Source organism: Globicephala melas, chromosome 8 (genome assembly GCF_963455315.2).
Source record: "Globicephala melas chromosome 8, mGloMel1.2, whole genome shotgun sequence".
Taxonomy (NCBI): Eukaryota; Metazoa; Chordata; class Mammalia; order Artiodactyla; family Delphinidae; genus Globicephala; species Globicephala melas.
Window position 1 is genome coordinate 79,535,608 of NC_083321.1, and position 18,826 is coordinate 79,554,433.

Below are 18,826 nucleotides of genomic sequence, written 5' to 3' on the forward strand. Positions count from 1 at the left end.
TAAATGTTTCTAGACTATGTTGAAAAAGGCAATGGAAAACATATTTTTCTATTTAGATCCAGGAAATTGACTATATTTTAAGAGTACTGAGCTTAGGATATAGTCATATTTTATACTCCCTTTTTCTTATGCCTTTACATAACTGCCAGGTTTCACATCCAGCCTAATATTATATTATTCCCTGCATGCATCGGTACTACTAATGGAATAGTTTCAAAAAGATAGGACCATTAATGCCAATATAAAGTTATTGAATTCATTATGTTTTAACTTCGGTTCTGGAGATTGTGTATGATCTATGAACTTGCTAGACAAGTTCTAGGGCAATGCTATTCAAAGTGCTTGTCTGCTGTGTGATGAAGAGCCTGCTGGGTTGAAAATCAACATACTGCTTCCTTTGTCAAAAATTTCTTGCTATAAAAAACAATTTTAGCAAACTAAACAATGCATTCAGGGTCATAGTTAATCTACATTTGGTGCAAGTTCCTTATCTTATTGTGGACTAAAAACAAATGGTTCATGGGAATGGCAGCAGGTCCACGGACCACATTTGGGCTGCACTGGTCTAGGGAAAACTATAAATGGATTGATTCTCTGAAGTCTGACCTACAGAATCACTAGCCTAATTAGGTGGAGTATTCTAGAGCTTCCTCACACAGCATTGTTTTGAGAGAGAAAAGGGCACTGGGGCCAATTCTTAAGTGTATACTATGTTAGATTTCATTACTGTTCCAGTTATTCATCCTTCCATAGTTTCCTCATTCTTTGCCATGTGACTTTCCTGTAGTCCCTCTAGAGTCAACCACTTTATTTTCCTACCCCATTGATACTGCACTTGGGAATATGACTTGATTGAGACAGGAGAATTCATATCTAGCCTAATATTATATTAGGCTATAATATATATAGTACTGGTGTGTCAGTTCTGAGCCTAAGCCTTAGGAGTCATCCTGTGTTTCTATTCAACCATCCTCTGCTTCTGCTATTTCCATAAGAAGCACATGTACTGGGTAGCCTATTAGGCTAACAAGGATGAGAGACACACGGAGCAGATGTGGATCCAACCTGAATGTAGGAGGTAACACCATACAAGCTTAGTCTGCGTATGTCAAACTCCATCTGACCCCAGATAAATGAGTGAGAATAAATAATTTTTGTTTTAGGCCACTGAGCTTTGGGATGGTTGTTACACAGCTAATTCTGAAAATAGCTACTTAATGTATATACAAAAGGAAACTTTTAAGAGTCAAGGTGGAGGGGGGTTGCTGAGATGAATAGTGTTGGAAAGGGTACACTCACACCCTGGCTACAGGCATGGTAGAAAAGGTATTAATAACTATGTTTATGAGTAGCACATTCAGCAGATGTTAAAAACTCCTGATTTCACAAGTTCTGAGTATCCCCATCAGGGCTCTTATACAAGGAAGGACCATTCTTCCTTATTTTCTTCCCAAGTGAATGTAGCAAGGAACAAAAACAGAATGTAATACACAGAAACCAGAAATCTGTTAATGAAAGAAGAATGTTTTGAACTGAGATATAAAAGACTTTAACCATTTACTAGAGAAGAGGAATTTTAATCTAATAATAGACATATATAAAGTTATAGTCTTCAGTTTGCTTTCTTAAAATAGTCATGCTAAACTAGCAGATTCAACTGATTTCCTACTATTCTTTGTATTTTCCTTTCAAGTTCTAACTTAATGGATCCCATGTCCAAAATTCATAGTTGGACTCAACAGCTCAGAGAGACAACGGCATTAATTTACATAGCTTCTGTGAGTAGACTGGACAAACAAGATTGCTTATAGAAAATGCTTTCAAAATTATTATTTAGAGTGTGATAGTATAATAACATATACTTTCTGTAGCACTAAGAATGGATTTTACCCCTCCAATTCCCTAGGTCAGTTTCCAAAATACTTGGTTCCAACCACACCATGAGGAAAGAAAAATATGACCTTAAGATTTTAAAAAAGTGAAACAATATTTTATCTTGGTTTCTGTTTTTACAGCGTTAAGCCACAATTTAGTGTATATATCTGAACCTTAACAAATATTAATTAAATTTAGGTCTGTATACACACACTAAACTTACAGGCCATTTTTGCTGTTGTTAAAGTTTCCTGTATACTATTTGATACTATTTGGGTAATAACTATATAAAAATGTAAAAACTGTTTTTATTTCTTCAAAGGTTTATTTGTTTATGCTTCCAGTTAGTCAAAAATGAAAACTATGGAACAACTGTCGCCCGAAGGAACGAAACATACACAAACATTTGATTTAGCAACCATAGCAAACTGCAGCAGCTCACTTAATAAAGTGGCTATAGCCATTCTGGGGGGCTCCCCAGGGTGAAATGTTCCACTTTGTATAGCTCTGTATATAATTAAAAATCTGCCGCAACTATGACCTTGAATATCTGCTGGAATAAAGTATAATTAAATAACCAGAATCTTGAGTAAACAGCAGCTGCAAGATAAGCAACAAAATGTCTTCTGAGCAGTGTTTTATTTACATCTTTCTGAACTACAAACTTCTTTGCTCCAATGCATTTCAAACAGCATCCTGTCTTTTCAGGAAGATCTTGATCTCAAAATATTCAATCATCCTTTTGCAGTTAAGGCAAAGTTTCTTCCACCTCACTCAACTCACTTAAGACAGACTTATATAATCATTCTAGAAATGCTCCTACCTACTGCGCAATATTTAAGAAGTGTTGATTCCCCTTGTTGAGTACAAGGGGAAAAAGATGGCACTAACTTGTATCAATAGTTCTGTTTTTTTCATAAAAAAGCACACTATTGATCCATTCTTGGTAAATTTCACAATTTCTCCTAATGTCTTATCTTAACATCATGTAAAGACAATCCACTGCTAAGAAATGTCACATATCTTTTCCTTGAAACACATTATGTAGTCATAGACTAAAGATTACATAAACATGATCAGGAGATTTGCTAAACACATGCTCAGCATTTCTCTTTCAACAACGAACTAGTATTATAGCCACCATGGACGCTCAAAGGGAATTTTATAGGTTGGCAAAATGCTTATTACAATTTACACATTTACTGCAGAAATTCTCTTAGAAATGATTTCCCTATTACGTCTAAAAGCCATATTCAGAGAGAAATTATCACAACTTGTGTCTCTAACATTGGACATATTTTAATATACAAACATTGCTAATCTAAGGAAAAAAGGTGTACAAACTTGGGACACTCTGACTAATGTTAATATGATCCCAAACGTATCTTCAACATCTTTGCTTTTGACAACCTCTTATAAACTTGAACATATGTGTGATAGTGTAATATTAACTAAGGCTATGAGGAATAAAAATCACTTGAGTGAAGAGGTACTTCCCTTTGTGACTCTTATGAACAAAAACGTCTCACAAAGCACATAATTTGGCATTTAGTGTCAAGAAGGAGTTTTCATCTTGGACTATAAATTTAGATGATAAAATAGCTAAATCAAAACATCTCCAAGTATATGCTTAAGAATACATTTGAACATGATGATATGATACAAAGAAAAATGAAACAAGACGTTTATTCATTACCTATAACACTGCTATTCTAACCATATTTCAAATGTAAAACAACTTGGTCAGAGAATATGAATTTTCTTCAAAGAACCACAATAAGTCTCATGAATTGCATACAAATAACTGATGCTTAAGTCTGTGTCTCTCTAATGTTTGCTAATATTGTCAAAACGATGAGAGATACACATAAGGCCTCTGTAAAAAATGTGCATACAAATTACCAATTTGCACACATAAGTGTCAAATCTATATAACCTCTACTGAAGAACTGATCTCAAGAAGTTGTGGGCAGAATATGGAACACATCCTTAATCACGTATCATAACATGATTGATGCTTAAGAACAAGCCCACAAACTAACGCCAGGTGGACTTCTTAGGAGTCAATGGGATATCAACACTGAGACTCTTGTTTAAAACATAAAGAAAACGGGATATCAACACTGAGGCTCTTGTTTAAAACATAAAGAAATTTATGCACAGAACTAAAAGTGTCAAAGTGGGGGAATTGAATCTCAGTACATCCAAAGTCCATGCCCTTAAGACTTATGTCAAACTGTCTACATTTTATTATATATTGTAATTACCGAATACATAAAACTGTGAGCTTAATTGACAGAGCACTTTCGAATTGGAATCAGCCAATTTAGAGCAACAATTGAGAACACTGTTACAGAGTAGATAGAATTAGTGAAAGCTACACACCCACATTGAACCTGGAACCAGGCATCAAGATTTTGACCAGATGATGTGAGGTGTAAACCCGTCATGTTTATCTTTTTGTAAAATGTAAATGAATTGTTTGAGAATCTGGAAGAAATGACTGAAGAAAACCCACACACAACACAATAGATAAATATGTAACCACCACCACCCCTGCCCGCCCAAATTCATTTATGGTTGTTTCTCCTCAGACGTTAACACTAAGACAAGGATGTGGGTGCAGACAGTCTTTATTTGGGAGGGCATTCCAGGATGCATAAGCGAGAAGTGGATAAACTGAGACAAGGCAGGGAGAAAACCTAGTGAACACAGCATTGCTGTGGGCCACTGCAGTTCAACACCTCTGAGGCACCGTGTGGAGCAGACTTCAGAATTGCCCCACAGAAAGATGGAGAAGCTGGGGCATTTATCCACCAAATCCCATCATTTGCTGCTTGAGAGTTGTTTCTGGAGACATTAGAGCCCCAGCACTTCCAAGCTGAGGAGGTCTGAGCAAGCTCTCCAGAGACACAGAAACTAAGACACAAGAGCTCTGGAAATGGGAAGCTGTCAGCATTTACAGGAACACAAGCCTGGGCTCAGGGAGATGAGCTGGGGCAGCAACAGTATCTGCTTCAAAAGTATAAGCATAACAAAATCACAGCTTTGTTTATTCAGCAGTACCGTCTTTCTAAAGCACTGATAAACATTTCCAGCCACTGGGCAGCAAAGGTAAAGATGTTCTGAATCTGCCTTCCTTATCTCCCTCTTTCCTTTTGGGCACACCTTCATCATCTGACTGTCAGTTCCCACATGGACTCTCTACAGAGTCCCTCAAACGCCCTTTGCATTTTTGCCCCTGAAGCCAGTACAAGAGGTGGGAAAGCTAGGGCAGGCAGAGTTGTGTTCCAGCTGCTCCTGACTCAGTGGCTGTGGCTGTGACACTGTCTTCTTAGCCCATGAAGTGCCATTACATGCATGGTTCTCTGCAGTACCTCTTAAGGGCAGGCTTTCTTTAGATACTTGCCTTCCTGTTTTGATCCTAACCTATGCCACGCTGAAAGGAAGCCTGCTCCTTGGGCATACATCCAGAGCAACAGAGTCTTAATTGCTTTTTCTGATGGTCTCAAAAGTAAGGTTCTTGCACCTCCAGATGCATTGGTGAGGGTAGACAAAAAGTAGTATTTAACCGATCCATTTAAATTATCTATCCTTTTTGTATTTTATAATGTTATACAGTACTACATATAGTTTATAAATATACACATATTGAGAATGTGATCAAAGTTTCTTGTTGATTCTTTTTAACTAATGAGGTGCACCATCACAAAGGTTCGAAGGTCCTGCTCTGAGAGACTGCATCTGCTGTTCCATGGCTACAGGATCAATGACCACCGTCAAAATATCAGTTCTTCAAGGGGACTTCTAGATGGCTGTTACCAATTGTCCCGAGGAGTCCCCTACTGTCCAGTCCAAATGACTCTGTTACATCTACATATAACACTATAGATAGATGTCACAAGCATATTGTTGAGTAAAAGAAGCCAAACACAAGAGTACTTACTGTATGAGTCTATTTACGTAAGAAACAAAAACAGGCAAAATGAATCAATGTTGTTTGAAGTCAGGATAGTAGTCGCTTTTGGGACTAAGTGGAGGCTGGAAGTGACCACAAATGTTAATTCTCTTTCTTAAACTGGGTGCTGGATTCATATATGTGTTTGCTTTTTTAGAAAAGCTTTTTGAGCTGTGTGTATGTGATTCATGCACTTTTCTGTATGTAGGTTTTACTTCAAGAAAGAGTTTCTTGAGTGTTGATTTGCTCAGCTCTGTAAATTGCTCTGAGGATTTGGTTAAAAAAAAAAAAAAAAGGACTTTGAGGAAGGTATGTGGAATGAGGCTCTCTCATTGTTCCATCTAACACATGACCGTCCATAATAATGATTCCAAACCATAATTTATGGGAAAGACCATACTTATACTTTTGGCATCAACATCAACAATTTGGTTGTCTACTAACTTGACTTACTTTGCAACAGTTTTAATTATGGTGAATGGATTATCTTTTCATTATGTTCTTTCTGCTCAACAATTCTGTAAGTGCCTTACAAGCAGAACCTTGTTGTCTACTTCCTTTGGTTAAAAACAACACTTGAAGAACAGCTCACAGACTGCTATGGTTAAAAATGACACTGAATAAGTTGTTGAGATAATACACTCTGAATGGATTTATTTTCAACTTTTGAAGGATACTTCTTGGGGTTTTGAAACAAATTAGTGACAGACTCTTGCTACTACCCTGAGAAGCCTGGAGTGCAAGGTTGAAGAGAGTAGGGACAGCTCTAAAAGCACAAAAGCACCAAGTCCTAGTCAATGAGGGCTTAAAAATTAATCTGCATATCACCTTCAGGATATATAAATTTTAACCTCTCTTCTTAACTTTTCTGGGTTAATTATTGCTTCTACTCATCGAGGGAAAAAAAACTTCGGTAGAGTGCTTTTCTATTTACAGGACAAATTCAAATTATCTATCCATTAAGCCCACAGCAAAATCTTATGGAAAAGAGATCATTGTCATTATCCTTATTTTATATAAGAGGAAAATGAGGCTCAGAGAAATATATGCTTTGTCCAAGGGCATTCAGATAATGTGACAAATCCAGTGAACATAAACCCTCCTTTTTTTCACTTCAGAGCCACAACAGGCTTTGTCTTACTGATCTGTGTATCCAACCCAGTTCTAGTGTGTGTATATGTGTGTGTGTGTGTGTATGTGTGACTGTTTTTCCACTACTGCAGATATTGAATACTGTTGTTGTATACAAGGATAGAATAATATAACTTGATTAAATGTTTGATACTAGTTTTTTTAAGATGCTTGTATTTTGTTGATGTTTTATGGTCACAGAGTCACAACGAGTTGATATTTTCAAAGGAAAGAAATTGCAGCCTTCTTTGTAAGAAGTGATTCACCTAGAGCCTATTTTATTGTAAGATAAATTCTTTTTCTCTTATTGAGGTACCTTTTATCTAGGATGGTCCTAGCTATTTTAGATGAAGAATTCAATACCAGAAAGGAATGATCTACCTAGGACTACAAAAGAGAAGGTAGAGACCTGAGGCTAACTGCTAGATAAATTTGCTACAGATCCATCCCAACAAACACAAAGTATACCTCCTACCTGAAATTGTCACTGCTTTTTAATTTAGGCTGGCTTACTGCAAGTTCAGTAGTTGATGATCCTGTTTGGTTTAAATTTTTCTCTAAAGACATAGTCTGAGAGCACAATCTTAGCATCAGAAACCTTGACTTCAGTGGGGCTCCACTTTTTGATGTCAATTTAATGCCAGTATATTTTATGTTGTAGAAGCAGTAATTTATGAGTTATCCTTAACATTTGATCTAGTGTCTCTTAGTCACAGGCATGAAGGGCTCACCACAATTCTACATTCTAGATGAAACACACTGAAGTAAGAACATGAAATCAAACCATGTCTTTGTTTAAGATTAATAGTAATTTAGGTTGTTTTGTAGAAAAATAAGGAAATAGAGAAAAATAAGACTCAAAACTCAATAAGTTTTGTTAGGGTTACCAAAGACATTTCTGTTCCATTTCATTTATAGTTTGTAAAGAAAAAAAAAAAATCAATGATCTTATCTTCTTTCCCTTCAACATCTGAAATTGGGTCTCTTATTTTGAAAGCCAGGGTATGTGGTTTCTCTGATTAGTACGTGTCCTTTGGAGGCCTCCAAAGAGAGACTATTCATGTTCTGTGAATTAGCAGCACTGAAATATTTTACCAATATATGAGTAAACAAAAGCATATCAGCAGTTAAGCACATTTTATGAGCTGAGTGAAACAGAATATTCATAAGTGGAATGGAAATGACAATGGAATAAAGGACAAGCCTGGGAGTTTCATGTCTCTCAGAATAGAGAGATAGCCCACGAAGACATTAACACTCCCAAACCATTCTGATAATAAGAAGGAGAATTCTCTGGACCTGATATCATTTAGATGGCCTAAGAAAGAATTCTCCTTGTATCTAGGCTGCTAAATTTAATTTATCTGAGCAAAATAGGTGAGTTGATTTCTCTTTTGTTTGCTATTTTTTTTTTTCAATTGAAGCTTTTGTTTATCAGGCTTTCTCATTTTCATGGTTAGAATACAGTTAAATTCTACAGACAGATGGGTTTTAGCCATGCTAATTACCACGGTGATCAATTAACTCAGCTGCTGTTTAGAATAGAGAAAGCTACATAAACAACCTGGAAATTTTGTCTTTTATAAGACAGTTGTAGAAACATCACCTATCATGCATATAATTCATAAAATATCAAAATGACCATGTTGTTGTGGTACAATGGGCTTCTTTATTTATTTGAGATCCTTCCAATATACCTCTCTTCTATGAGGAAACATACATCCATTCTATCTGACCCAAAGTGTCACAATAAATGAAGTGACCTGTCACATTACTGGCTTTTGTGGTGGCATGGCTGGTGGCTGGAGGCCTCTTCAGACCCTTCCTGTTTGGACGGCGTGCTAATTACTCTGTGCCCTGGGGTTAGATGTCTCATGCATCAGAAGTGAATATATGTAGACAATGCAAAAACTGGTTACTTTCAGAATGTTTTCCCTGTATTATCCATATATGTGTAGTGTTATCAACACCTTTTTAAAAAACAAAGTATTATATACACTCACACTGAAAGCACTTACAAGGACATTTGGAAATTCCTGATGCAGCCTCTACACATTTTCTAATAAAATATCTCCACAGACTAGACAGTAACAATCTAAGACTGATAGGCAAGGCAATGCCAACGTCCTGAAGGAATCTTCACTAACTCTAAAGCAGATGAAGGTGAACTGAGAACAAGACCTATGCAGATTTCAATCCAGGCACTGCATAGGCTTTTCCTCCTGATAAAGACTGTCTCTTAGCTTAACCAGCCAGGCTCTGTACAGAAACAAACATGGATATTCATTCTGTTTGTCTGTGTGGGTGCCTGTGTGAATGCTAGGTTTCAGGGAGAAGGCTAGAATATTATTCCTTCCCTGTACCGACCCTACTATTCTACTGCATCCATTTGATAATAGCATCTACAAGGAAACAAAATGAACAGTAAAATGTATGTGTGTAAGAGGAGAAAGGAGTCAAGTGTATGGCATGACACATCAAGGAAAGGATTGTTCCTCTAAACCCAGGGGGTAAAATTTAACTATGGCTGTGACCAAATCATACTTCCAGGTTGAACTCAGTAGCACTTTCACCAGTGAGCTTTCTGCATAGTCCTACTCACTCCCTGCACCCCTCACCCAAACAAGTAACCTCTATCCAAGCACAGCATTTTATTTATACATCTATCACGACTTTTACTAATTTCTGTTACATAAAATGATTCAAAGTGCTTGAGTCTTATCTGGCCTAGTAGATATCTTGTTCTTTGGAGGAAAGTGACTCCTATTCATCTTTCTGTCCTCAAAGCCCCTACTAGTCCACTGATTTGCTCATAGGAAGTGGTCATTAAATATTTACTACGAGAAATTATTAACATGTTTCTGAGCTAATCTCCAAGTGGCAGAAAACTGAACTAGTTAAACAAATCTATAACTTTCCAAATACATATTTTTTTATAACTAATTGGACCAAGCCAAGATACTTCCACTGGTTTCTCACTAGGACTAAGTATACAGGAAGGACAAAGCAGAAAAGTATAGAATCCACAAGTAAATTATTGATAGAACTATTAAAGTGTATTTGAACTTATAAATAGATCCCACTGGCATTTCTAAACTATCGTGACAGTGTTTTTGAGATGAGCTCATTACAAGTTACTATAAACGAGTAAACGATAAAAAGTGGTTTGAATAATTTTCCTCAGTCACAGCTGAATTCAAAACATAAGGCCCTATTATCATTTCTGCTACTATTTTGTGTTATATGGCTACTCTCACAGCAGGAATAGGAAAATAAATACATTCCTTTTCTAAGGTACACTGAAAGTTAAGAAAAGTAATTATCAACCCACAAAGTTATAAATTGTTTTTATCCTGCTTTTAATTTGTTACACTAAATTTATTTAATCTATAAATGTTTCCCTCACAAATTATAAGTAATCTTTAAACCTTCAATAAACAAGGTGGGCATCCCATAGATCAGAATATTTTTTATATTCTTATATTCTTTTATATTCTTAAGACATTTTATATTCTTAAGACAAAGTACAAAATCATAGTAGCAAACTTTCTTTAAAATGAAAATACACATACATGTATATTTAGACATGGAAAGTATATATATATATTGAAACACTAACAGTTATCAAGAGATTATATTACTTTCAATATGCAGTGTATACCTTAAAATGCATCTCTTTTTATGATGTTGTTAAAATGATAATCTATAAAATAAAGTAATAAACAAAGGCACGATAAAAATACTCCCGCTGAAAAGTGACATCATCTTCATTGCATTCTCAAAGTAATTGAAAACATATCCTGAGTGTGTGCTTGCTCTTTCTCTCCACGCATGTGTGTGTGTGTGCACACGTGTGCAGGCATGTGTGGGTCTTCTGTTCATATTCTTTAGTTTCTTACAATAAAGAAAAAACACTAGCTGAGTTCCCAGCAGACTAATTTCTCAGGTCTCATGAGTTTCTTCAATTACGTATCTATTTATGTATTTAAGAGGACTTATCATGGTCTTTAAGCTTCAAAAATGGGCAATACTAAACTTTTTTAATAGGGGAAACCTCCAAACAAACTAATAAAAAGCTTAAACTTCCATCAGAGCATTTTAACTTGTCTACTAAATGATTAACTACCTGAAGAAATAAATGTTATTCATTAGTGGCAGTTCTGGCACAATGTATTGTATTGCAAACAGAAAAACAGCGGGAAAGTTAGTTGTTTAACCTATGAATACAGTGGGAAACTTAGTTGTTCAGCCTATGAATACAGCTTTAAAAATTCTGTATCTTTCCCTAAATGGCATTGAAAATCTCAAGTGATGATTTAACTGTTTTAATAGGTCTCAATTACACTATATTTTTAAAGTAACACCAGGCATGTATTTAAAGGAAAGAGTCAAAATACAGCAAGCTAATATATTTGCTTAATGTGGTTTAATTATTGTATACACTACATAATGACATTCATGTAGCTATATTATTTTTTCAGATAAAGGACATTTGTTTTGCTCTGTAAAGCAAGAGATGGTACTTTAAACATCAGCTCACTGTACTAAGTGGAACCATTAATTACCTGGATTTTTGCTGCATTAAGTTTTTATAAAGAAGCAAGTTATAAAAGGTATTACTGTGAATGTACTTCAAAAAATAATTTTGGGGCTTCCCTGGTGGCGCAGTGGTTGAGAGTCCGTCTGCTGATGCAGGGGACACGGGTTCGTGCCCCGGTCCGGGAAGATCCCACATGTCGCGGAGCGCCTGGGCCCGTGAGCCATGGCCGCTGAGCCTGCGCGTCCGGAGCCTGTTGCTCCGGAACGGGAGAGGCCACAACAGTGAGAGGCCTGCGTACCGCAAAAATAAAAATAAAAATAATTTGGGGGTTATTTACTTGGCCAGTATGAAATAAGTGTCATCTTTTCTATTTTATGGGTATTTAGGCTATACAATGAGAATTGATTTTCTGAGTGATAGCCCTGAGACCTTGCAGGTGTCTCACTTATCAAAGAAAGATTCAATTATGTTCCTACATTGTATTTACCAAGGAAGAAAAGTAAGAGTATATACTTCACAAAAACTCCTAAAGAAAAGTTGCAATAACCTTCAGTTACCCAGATTAGTACCCCTAGATTATTCAAACCTCCCATTTCCAAGTGGTCTGTACAATAAGGATTTAAGGTATAAGAACGTTTTACATTTAGGAGTATCTTTATATACTCCCAATGATCTCCCATTTATTACATAATTAAAAGAGGTTTTTAATTAAAATTTTGAGGTAAGAGAATTACACATATGGTATTTGAATCACCAATAATACTGAGTAAAATGAAAAAAAATCAAAGAATATACAAAATTAAGTACTAAACAGCCCCAGGAGGCTGTATTTATCTTTTCAGATTCCAGGCTTAAACCTCTGTTGCAAATTGCAACAGAGGTTTAAGATCTAGATGGTTGACTGGACCACAGAATCCGAAGGCTCCCTGCCAATCCTGACATCCTGTGATCTATGGAATGATGACAGTTCATTGGCCAGACCTTGAGTCTCTTTTCTTTCCACTGTGTGTTCTCAGTAAAGGGTAAAATAGTAAAAGGCACATAAATGAAAAATGCCACCAAAAGTAAAGAATTACAACAAGATAATAAAACATACTGCATAAAACTTAATTATGTTCAGTATGAAGGCAATGGTAACATGAAAAAAGTTGCTGGCTGCTTTTGATGTGAATCCTGAATACCTGCTTTGCCAAAAAAAAATCTTATTCTACAAAAATAATTTTATTCACTGCTTAAAAAGACAAAAACCCTAGTATTATCTCCTTAACTTATTAAGATTTTAAGCAACATTGTCTGAAGCTGGTTGGGGTAGGGGGAAAGGAACGTGGAACGTAAGCCCTACCAACTTCTCATCTGCTCCTTAGCAGAGTAATTTGCATATGAACATGTCTCACCTTATAGTTGTTCCCAAACTCAGAGGAAACCACTACTGATCTCTGATGAGGACACTAAGAACCACAGAAGAAATTTATTAACTTAATATTGTTGGGCCAAAGGGCCATCCATCTCTATAAATAGTGAAAGATAGTTGTAAATAATTCATAATTTTCTACAAGAATATTATGATGCTAGTTTTTTTTCCCCTAAATTTTTATAAAATCCTCCTTATCATGAAGTGCTGCCTTTCATGTTAAAGGCTCTAAGTCAGGCAGTCTTCTTCTCAGCCTTGTCCTCCACCCCAGCCCACCCCTACATGACTGACTTGTCATCTTTCTAAGTCCAACTCTTTCAGGAAGCCTTCCCTGCCCAACAGCCCTCTCCATATGCTGCATTTGTTCTGCATATATTATTAATTTCTCCCACATTCTGCCAGATTCTATGGTACTTTTTTAAACCCCCAATTTGTGTGTGTGTGTGTGTGTGTGTGTGTGTGTACTCTATTTTAGACTGCGCTCCTTTAAGAACACAGCCTGTATTTAACATTATCATGTGCATCCCTGAAGCTTTGCACATGCTTCACACACAGTAGGCATTCAGTCAACATTCCAAACATAAATGAATATGAGTATGAAACATTAGGATAATTAGAGCAATGAGTGAAATATAGTCCTCCACCTGAGACAAACACATGAGAAACAGGGACACCTCCCCCCGCCCCAGTTCTTTAGACTGATGCAACATCTTTCTCTAAGTAATAGTGCAGGTCTTCTGACAAGACTTGAAACAAGGAGAGGGGATGAGGCAGAGGATATTGACTACCTTTTGGTTCATAAGAAAATATACTTGGGAAGACCAAGCTAGGAAAGCATGACCTCTTTAAAGGGCAAAACACATTGTGAAATCTAAAGAAAAAGAACTGGCACTCAAGGATTTTCTAGACGATTTCCTTTTGCCCTGAGGCACCACATTACCCTTGCCTTTGTGCCTCCACTCTGGTATGGGGCAGGGCTGTGCCCTAGGGTCAGGGAGTGAGGCAAATCTGGCCTCCAGTGTGGCATTCCCCATGCATTTTACTACAGAATAGATGTCAGATTGGTCTCCTCAAGGTTCCTCTCACTCATCCATTCAAGGTAATGGCCTATTCCTAACCAGTCTCCTATTTTAGAGACCCTCTGTGTTTTCCATACAATTCTGCTCCCCAGATCCAATGGGTAAACATATCCTGTCCATTCTACTTATGAAACACTTTAATTCTCCACTGCCTCTTAAATTTTCGTATTCTAGCAAGAGCCCCCTCTTTGAGCCACTGAGAAAGCCTCTACCTGACCCTCCTGCCAAAACGTATGTCTTCCATTTGTTGTGAGAAACCTCTTCCTTAAATCAATTAAATAAAACAAATAAACATCGCAAAGACCTGCTTCAAATCTCTTCCATTTCCTTTCTTTTCTCTTTTTTCTCTCCCTCTGGGGGGGAAGGGTGGGGAGGGGAGGATTCTTGCTTATTGATAATATTTAAACTCCTTGGGCCCATATGTGACTCCTTATAACTTGGCTCCAATGAATTTTTTCCAGCTTCATGTCCTGCCATTCGAATTCATGTACAGATTTATCCTATTAAGACGTTTAATGTCTCACATTTCTCTGGAAATAACAGGCCTTGTAATGAATTCTTGCTTTATACATACAATTCTTTTTGTCTCGAGTGACTCTCACCACTTTCCACGTTGGAAATGCTCATCCTTCAACATCCACTTGTCTCCTCTCTCTAAAGACATCCCTCAGCATGCTGAACACGTCTGCAAAGTACTTACCTCCGGTATTGTGATTTACCCATTTACCATCAATCTATCCCTAGAATGTGAGACCCTCAAGGGAACGCACCAAGTCTGATGTATCTTTTTTTTATACCAAGCACATAGCCTGATACTTCCCATGTAGGAAACAAGCACTCACTGTTTGGGGGATGAGTAAAAGTACATAGAATACAATTCTCAAAGAACAAAATTTTAATATGTTGTTTAGGAAAAGCTGAAACAATCTTTTTCAGACCATGGGTTAAATAGGTTTTGAAGGGCTAGCCTTGGAACCAAATGGACTCCAGTGACTTTGTTTCTATGGGAACAGGCATTCTAAGTTCCAAGCAGCACACATACAAATGGGCTTCAGAACACACGTGTCCCCTCAAGGTTCCACGAGGCCAAGCAGCAGGCACTAAGGCTGGCGAGTGGCCACCCAGACTGGTGAGTGGCTGCACCTCCTTGAGAGGTGAATGAACCTAAACAAGACACCGAGTCGTGAGGTGCAGCTGAGCCATCTACAGAGACCAGCTCCATTCAGCCAGTGAGCAACCCGATACCCTCTGCCCAGCTGGCCTTCCCGGGCCCATGCCATGCTGCTCACTGTCTACTGTGTGCGGAGGGACCTCTCCGAGGCCACCTTCTCCCTCCAGGTCAGCCCTGACTTTGAGCTCCACAACTTCCGTGTCCTCTGTGAGCTTGAGTCTGGCATCCCCGCCGAGGAGATCCAGATTGTCTACATGGAGCGACTCCTTGCCTACGACCACTGTTCGTTGGGCTCCTATGGCCTCAAAGACGGCGACATGGTCGTTTTACTCCAGAAGGAGAACGTGGGGCCCCGGCCTCTGGGCCAGACATCCAGCCTGCCTCAGAGCGATTTCACCGGGACAGCCGTGCCTGGGACATCCAGCTCCCGGCAGCACCACCAGCACCAGCGGGCACAGTCGGCCCAGCAGTCCCGTGGCCTGGACTCTGGAAAGAAGATGACCTCTGCTCAAGGGCTGGACAGCCCCACCCTGATCCGAAACATGGTGCTTTCCAACCCCCATGATCTGTCCCTGCTGGAGGAATGCAATCCTGCCTTGGCCAAAGCCCTGCTCAGTAGAAACCTGGAGACCTTTTCTCAGGTCCTGATGGAGCAGCAAAGGGAAAGGTCCCTGAGAGAGCAAGAGATACTTAGCCTCTATTCTGCCGACCCTTTTGATTTGGAAGCTCAGGCCAAAATAGAGGAAGAGATCCAGCAGCAGAACATTGAGGAGAACATGAATATAGCGATGGAAGAGGTTCCAGAGAGTTTTGGACAAGTGGCCATGCTCTACATCAACTGCAAAGTGAATGGACATCCTTTGAAGGCTTTTGTTGACTCAGGTGCCCAAATGACCATTATGAGCCAAGCTTGTGCAAAGAGATGTAATATCATACGGCTGGTGGACCGACGATGGGCTGGGATTGCTAAAGGTGTGGGCACGCAGAGAATTATTGGCCGAGTTCACCTAGCTCAGATTCAAATCGAAGGTGATTTCTTACAATGCTCTTTCTCTATACTTGAAGAGCAGCCCATGGATATGCTTCTAGGGCTAGATATGCTCAAGAGACATCAATGTTCCATTGACCTGAAGAAAAACGTGCTGGTGATTGGCACAACTGGCACACAGACTTACTTTCTTCCTGAGGGAGAGTTACCTCCATGTGCTAAGTTGGTAAGTGAAACTGGGCAAGACGAGTCTTCAGACAAGGAAATAGCAGATACTATTAAACATTCAGTCATGGATTCAGGACGAAAAAAGCATTGAAACAGGCTATAAATATGCCATCACCTGAGGGAGTCTCAGGTCTCAGGAAATTATAAGACATGAGCTCATTGGCAATGTAATCATTAAAAACATCAGTAACCACTAAACCTGGCCTTGGGACTAAGTTCTCAGAGCTGTCACTACGTAAATTGTGATTACTTGATCTTGGCCCCTCCATTTCTCTTATCCAAAAATCACTGAACCTTATCCTAAGAAGGCTCTGGAGGCTCCAACTGATTTCCAGATAATACATAAAAGGAAAACCAGCCTCTTTAGAGACACTGCCCTATGAAACTATAGAATGGCTTGTCCAAACCTGTTGCTATTTTGCAGAATTCCCTGGAAAAAGCCATTGCTGCAGCTGCTACAATGCACCTATACAAAATTATTTTAAATCAGCACTAACAAGTGTTTATATTCAGAGAAATACATTTATTTTCACAGACTTTGTTTTCTTTAGGAAAGGTACTAGAAATGGTTGGTCAATTGTACTCTTGAGTTGATTAATATTTATAAATGTCTGTTTGGGGCAGCATTAGGGCCAATTTCCTCATGTTTTACATCTTTCCTTCCCCTGGACTCCTGTGGAGTCATGCTCACTGAAATCCATTCCTAAAGGCTGTTTCTGCCATATTTGAGATAGTGGATTTTTCTCCTAGGATGTCCTAAAATAATTTCCTCTTTCTTCTGCATTCAAAGAAACTCTGATTGTAAAACAAAGGCAATCAAATAGACTTTTTTTTTTAATTATCATGCTTCTTGGGAACATGAAGATTGGGAGCCTCATGGTTGTACTGCGGTAGGAGTGGAAGGTGGGGACAGACAGTGGTCTAGGTCCCCTAATCCTCTTTCTGGTCTGTTTTATATATTAAACTGTTATTACATAAATATTGTTTGAACAAAGTGTTTCACTTTAAAATAACGTTTGAAAATTTCTGAATGAGATCTCTAAGGCCTCATTCAGCTCTATGGTCCATTCTGACAAAGCTACTCTCCATTACTACTGATAGTGAGAAATAGAAGATTCCTGACGTAATTACAATCCACAGCTAAAACCCTAAGAGACAAGGTTCAGCTGCCTGAGGCCATCAGACTCAGAGAAAATGTTTCAGGGCAGTAATCCATCAGGACTAGTATTAGAATACAGGATTCAAAGTCAAATAATATATGTTCTGATTTTAGCTCTATATTAACTAGGCAAATCAGCTTACATATAGTACAACTCAATTTCTCGTCTATAAACTGTTTCAGAGGGGAGAGTCATTTTCAGCTACTAAGACTACATTATGAACGAGGATATCCTTTACGTTTCCCCAACAAGATCTAAAGCCACCCAAAGCCTTTCCAAAGGCTACAGAAAAAAAAAAAAAAAATCCTCCCCTGTAGGTCTCCCTTTCTTGGTCGGTTTCTAGGTATGACTAATCATCATTTTGTATAGAGTCTCCTCTCCCCTTCCAGACATCATCAGTTCGCCTCCCAGTATTCTTCTTCTTTATAGGTGTTCTTATGCTCATATCATTGCCCAAACCTTGTCTACATTTGTACCAGGGCTTACATCCAGTAGAGTTGCTAAAAATGACCAATAGATAGACTTCTTTTCTCCTTTTGTTTCTAATTAAGTACTAAAGACAAAAGTAATTGACGAAATGAAGGAAGAAATTCAGAGTAAAGCCAGGGATAAGCAGTTAAATGCCTGTGAAAGATGGGAACTGACCTGATAAATGCATGGATTCCTTCACGGATAAAAATTAGCAAACTCCTCAGTGTTTTCTGCTGAACTGAGCTTTCAGGTCCATTTATACAAAAAACATATCTCATATGCATATGTCACACGGGGTTGCTCAACATAAAGTTTCAGTATATGGTGTATCAGGATTTCTAACCCATAAAAGCCAATCAAAAATCACCAAATTTTTAAACTAAAAAGACAGTGTGCATGATATCAAATCCCACCACACTCACTCACCCTTCTCAGAGAAACATCACTTCTAATGTAGCTATGATGTTTCAGGACCAGACTTAGGTATAATTCTTTGTTTCTTATTTTGAGTTGAACTCTATTATTCCATAACTTCCAAAATGTTGGTCTTCATTCTTCCTTTTTTCAAGAACACACTTACTTTCTCTGGCACACAACAATCCTTTTAATATATGAAATCAATGTCATCTGAAATAAGTCTCTTTTGTAGGCTTTCACCAGATTCTATAACTGCTCCTCATTGGAGAAGTTTGGACTCACCTAAAAATTTCTGTCATGTTCCTTTGGATATATTCCAGCTTCTAAATATATTACTTGAGTAGATGGATTGGTAAATAAAAATACTTCTGTTGAATTGAAAAGCAGTGATCTCAAA

At 38.0% G+C, this 18,826-nt stretch overlaps 2 protein-coding genes across 3 annotated transcripts in view; one reads left to right on the forward strand and one right to left on the reverse strand.

Moving 5' to 3' along the window:
• PDGFD (platelet derived growth factor D) overlaps positions 1 to 18,826 on the reverse strand; it is a 237,558-nt gene that overhangs the window by 93,183 nt on the left and 125,549 nt on the right. The window lies entirely within an intron of this gene.
• Positions 15,273 to 16,472, forward strand: DDI1 (DNA damage inducible 1 homolog 1). The gene has a single exon (XM_030835735.1). It carries the CDS (start codon positions 15,273 to 15,275, stop codon positions 16,470 to 16,472), a length of 1,200 nt encoding a protein of 399 aa, XP_030691595.1.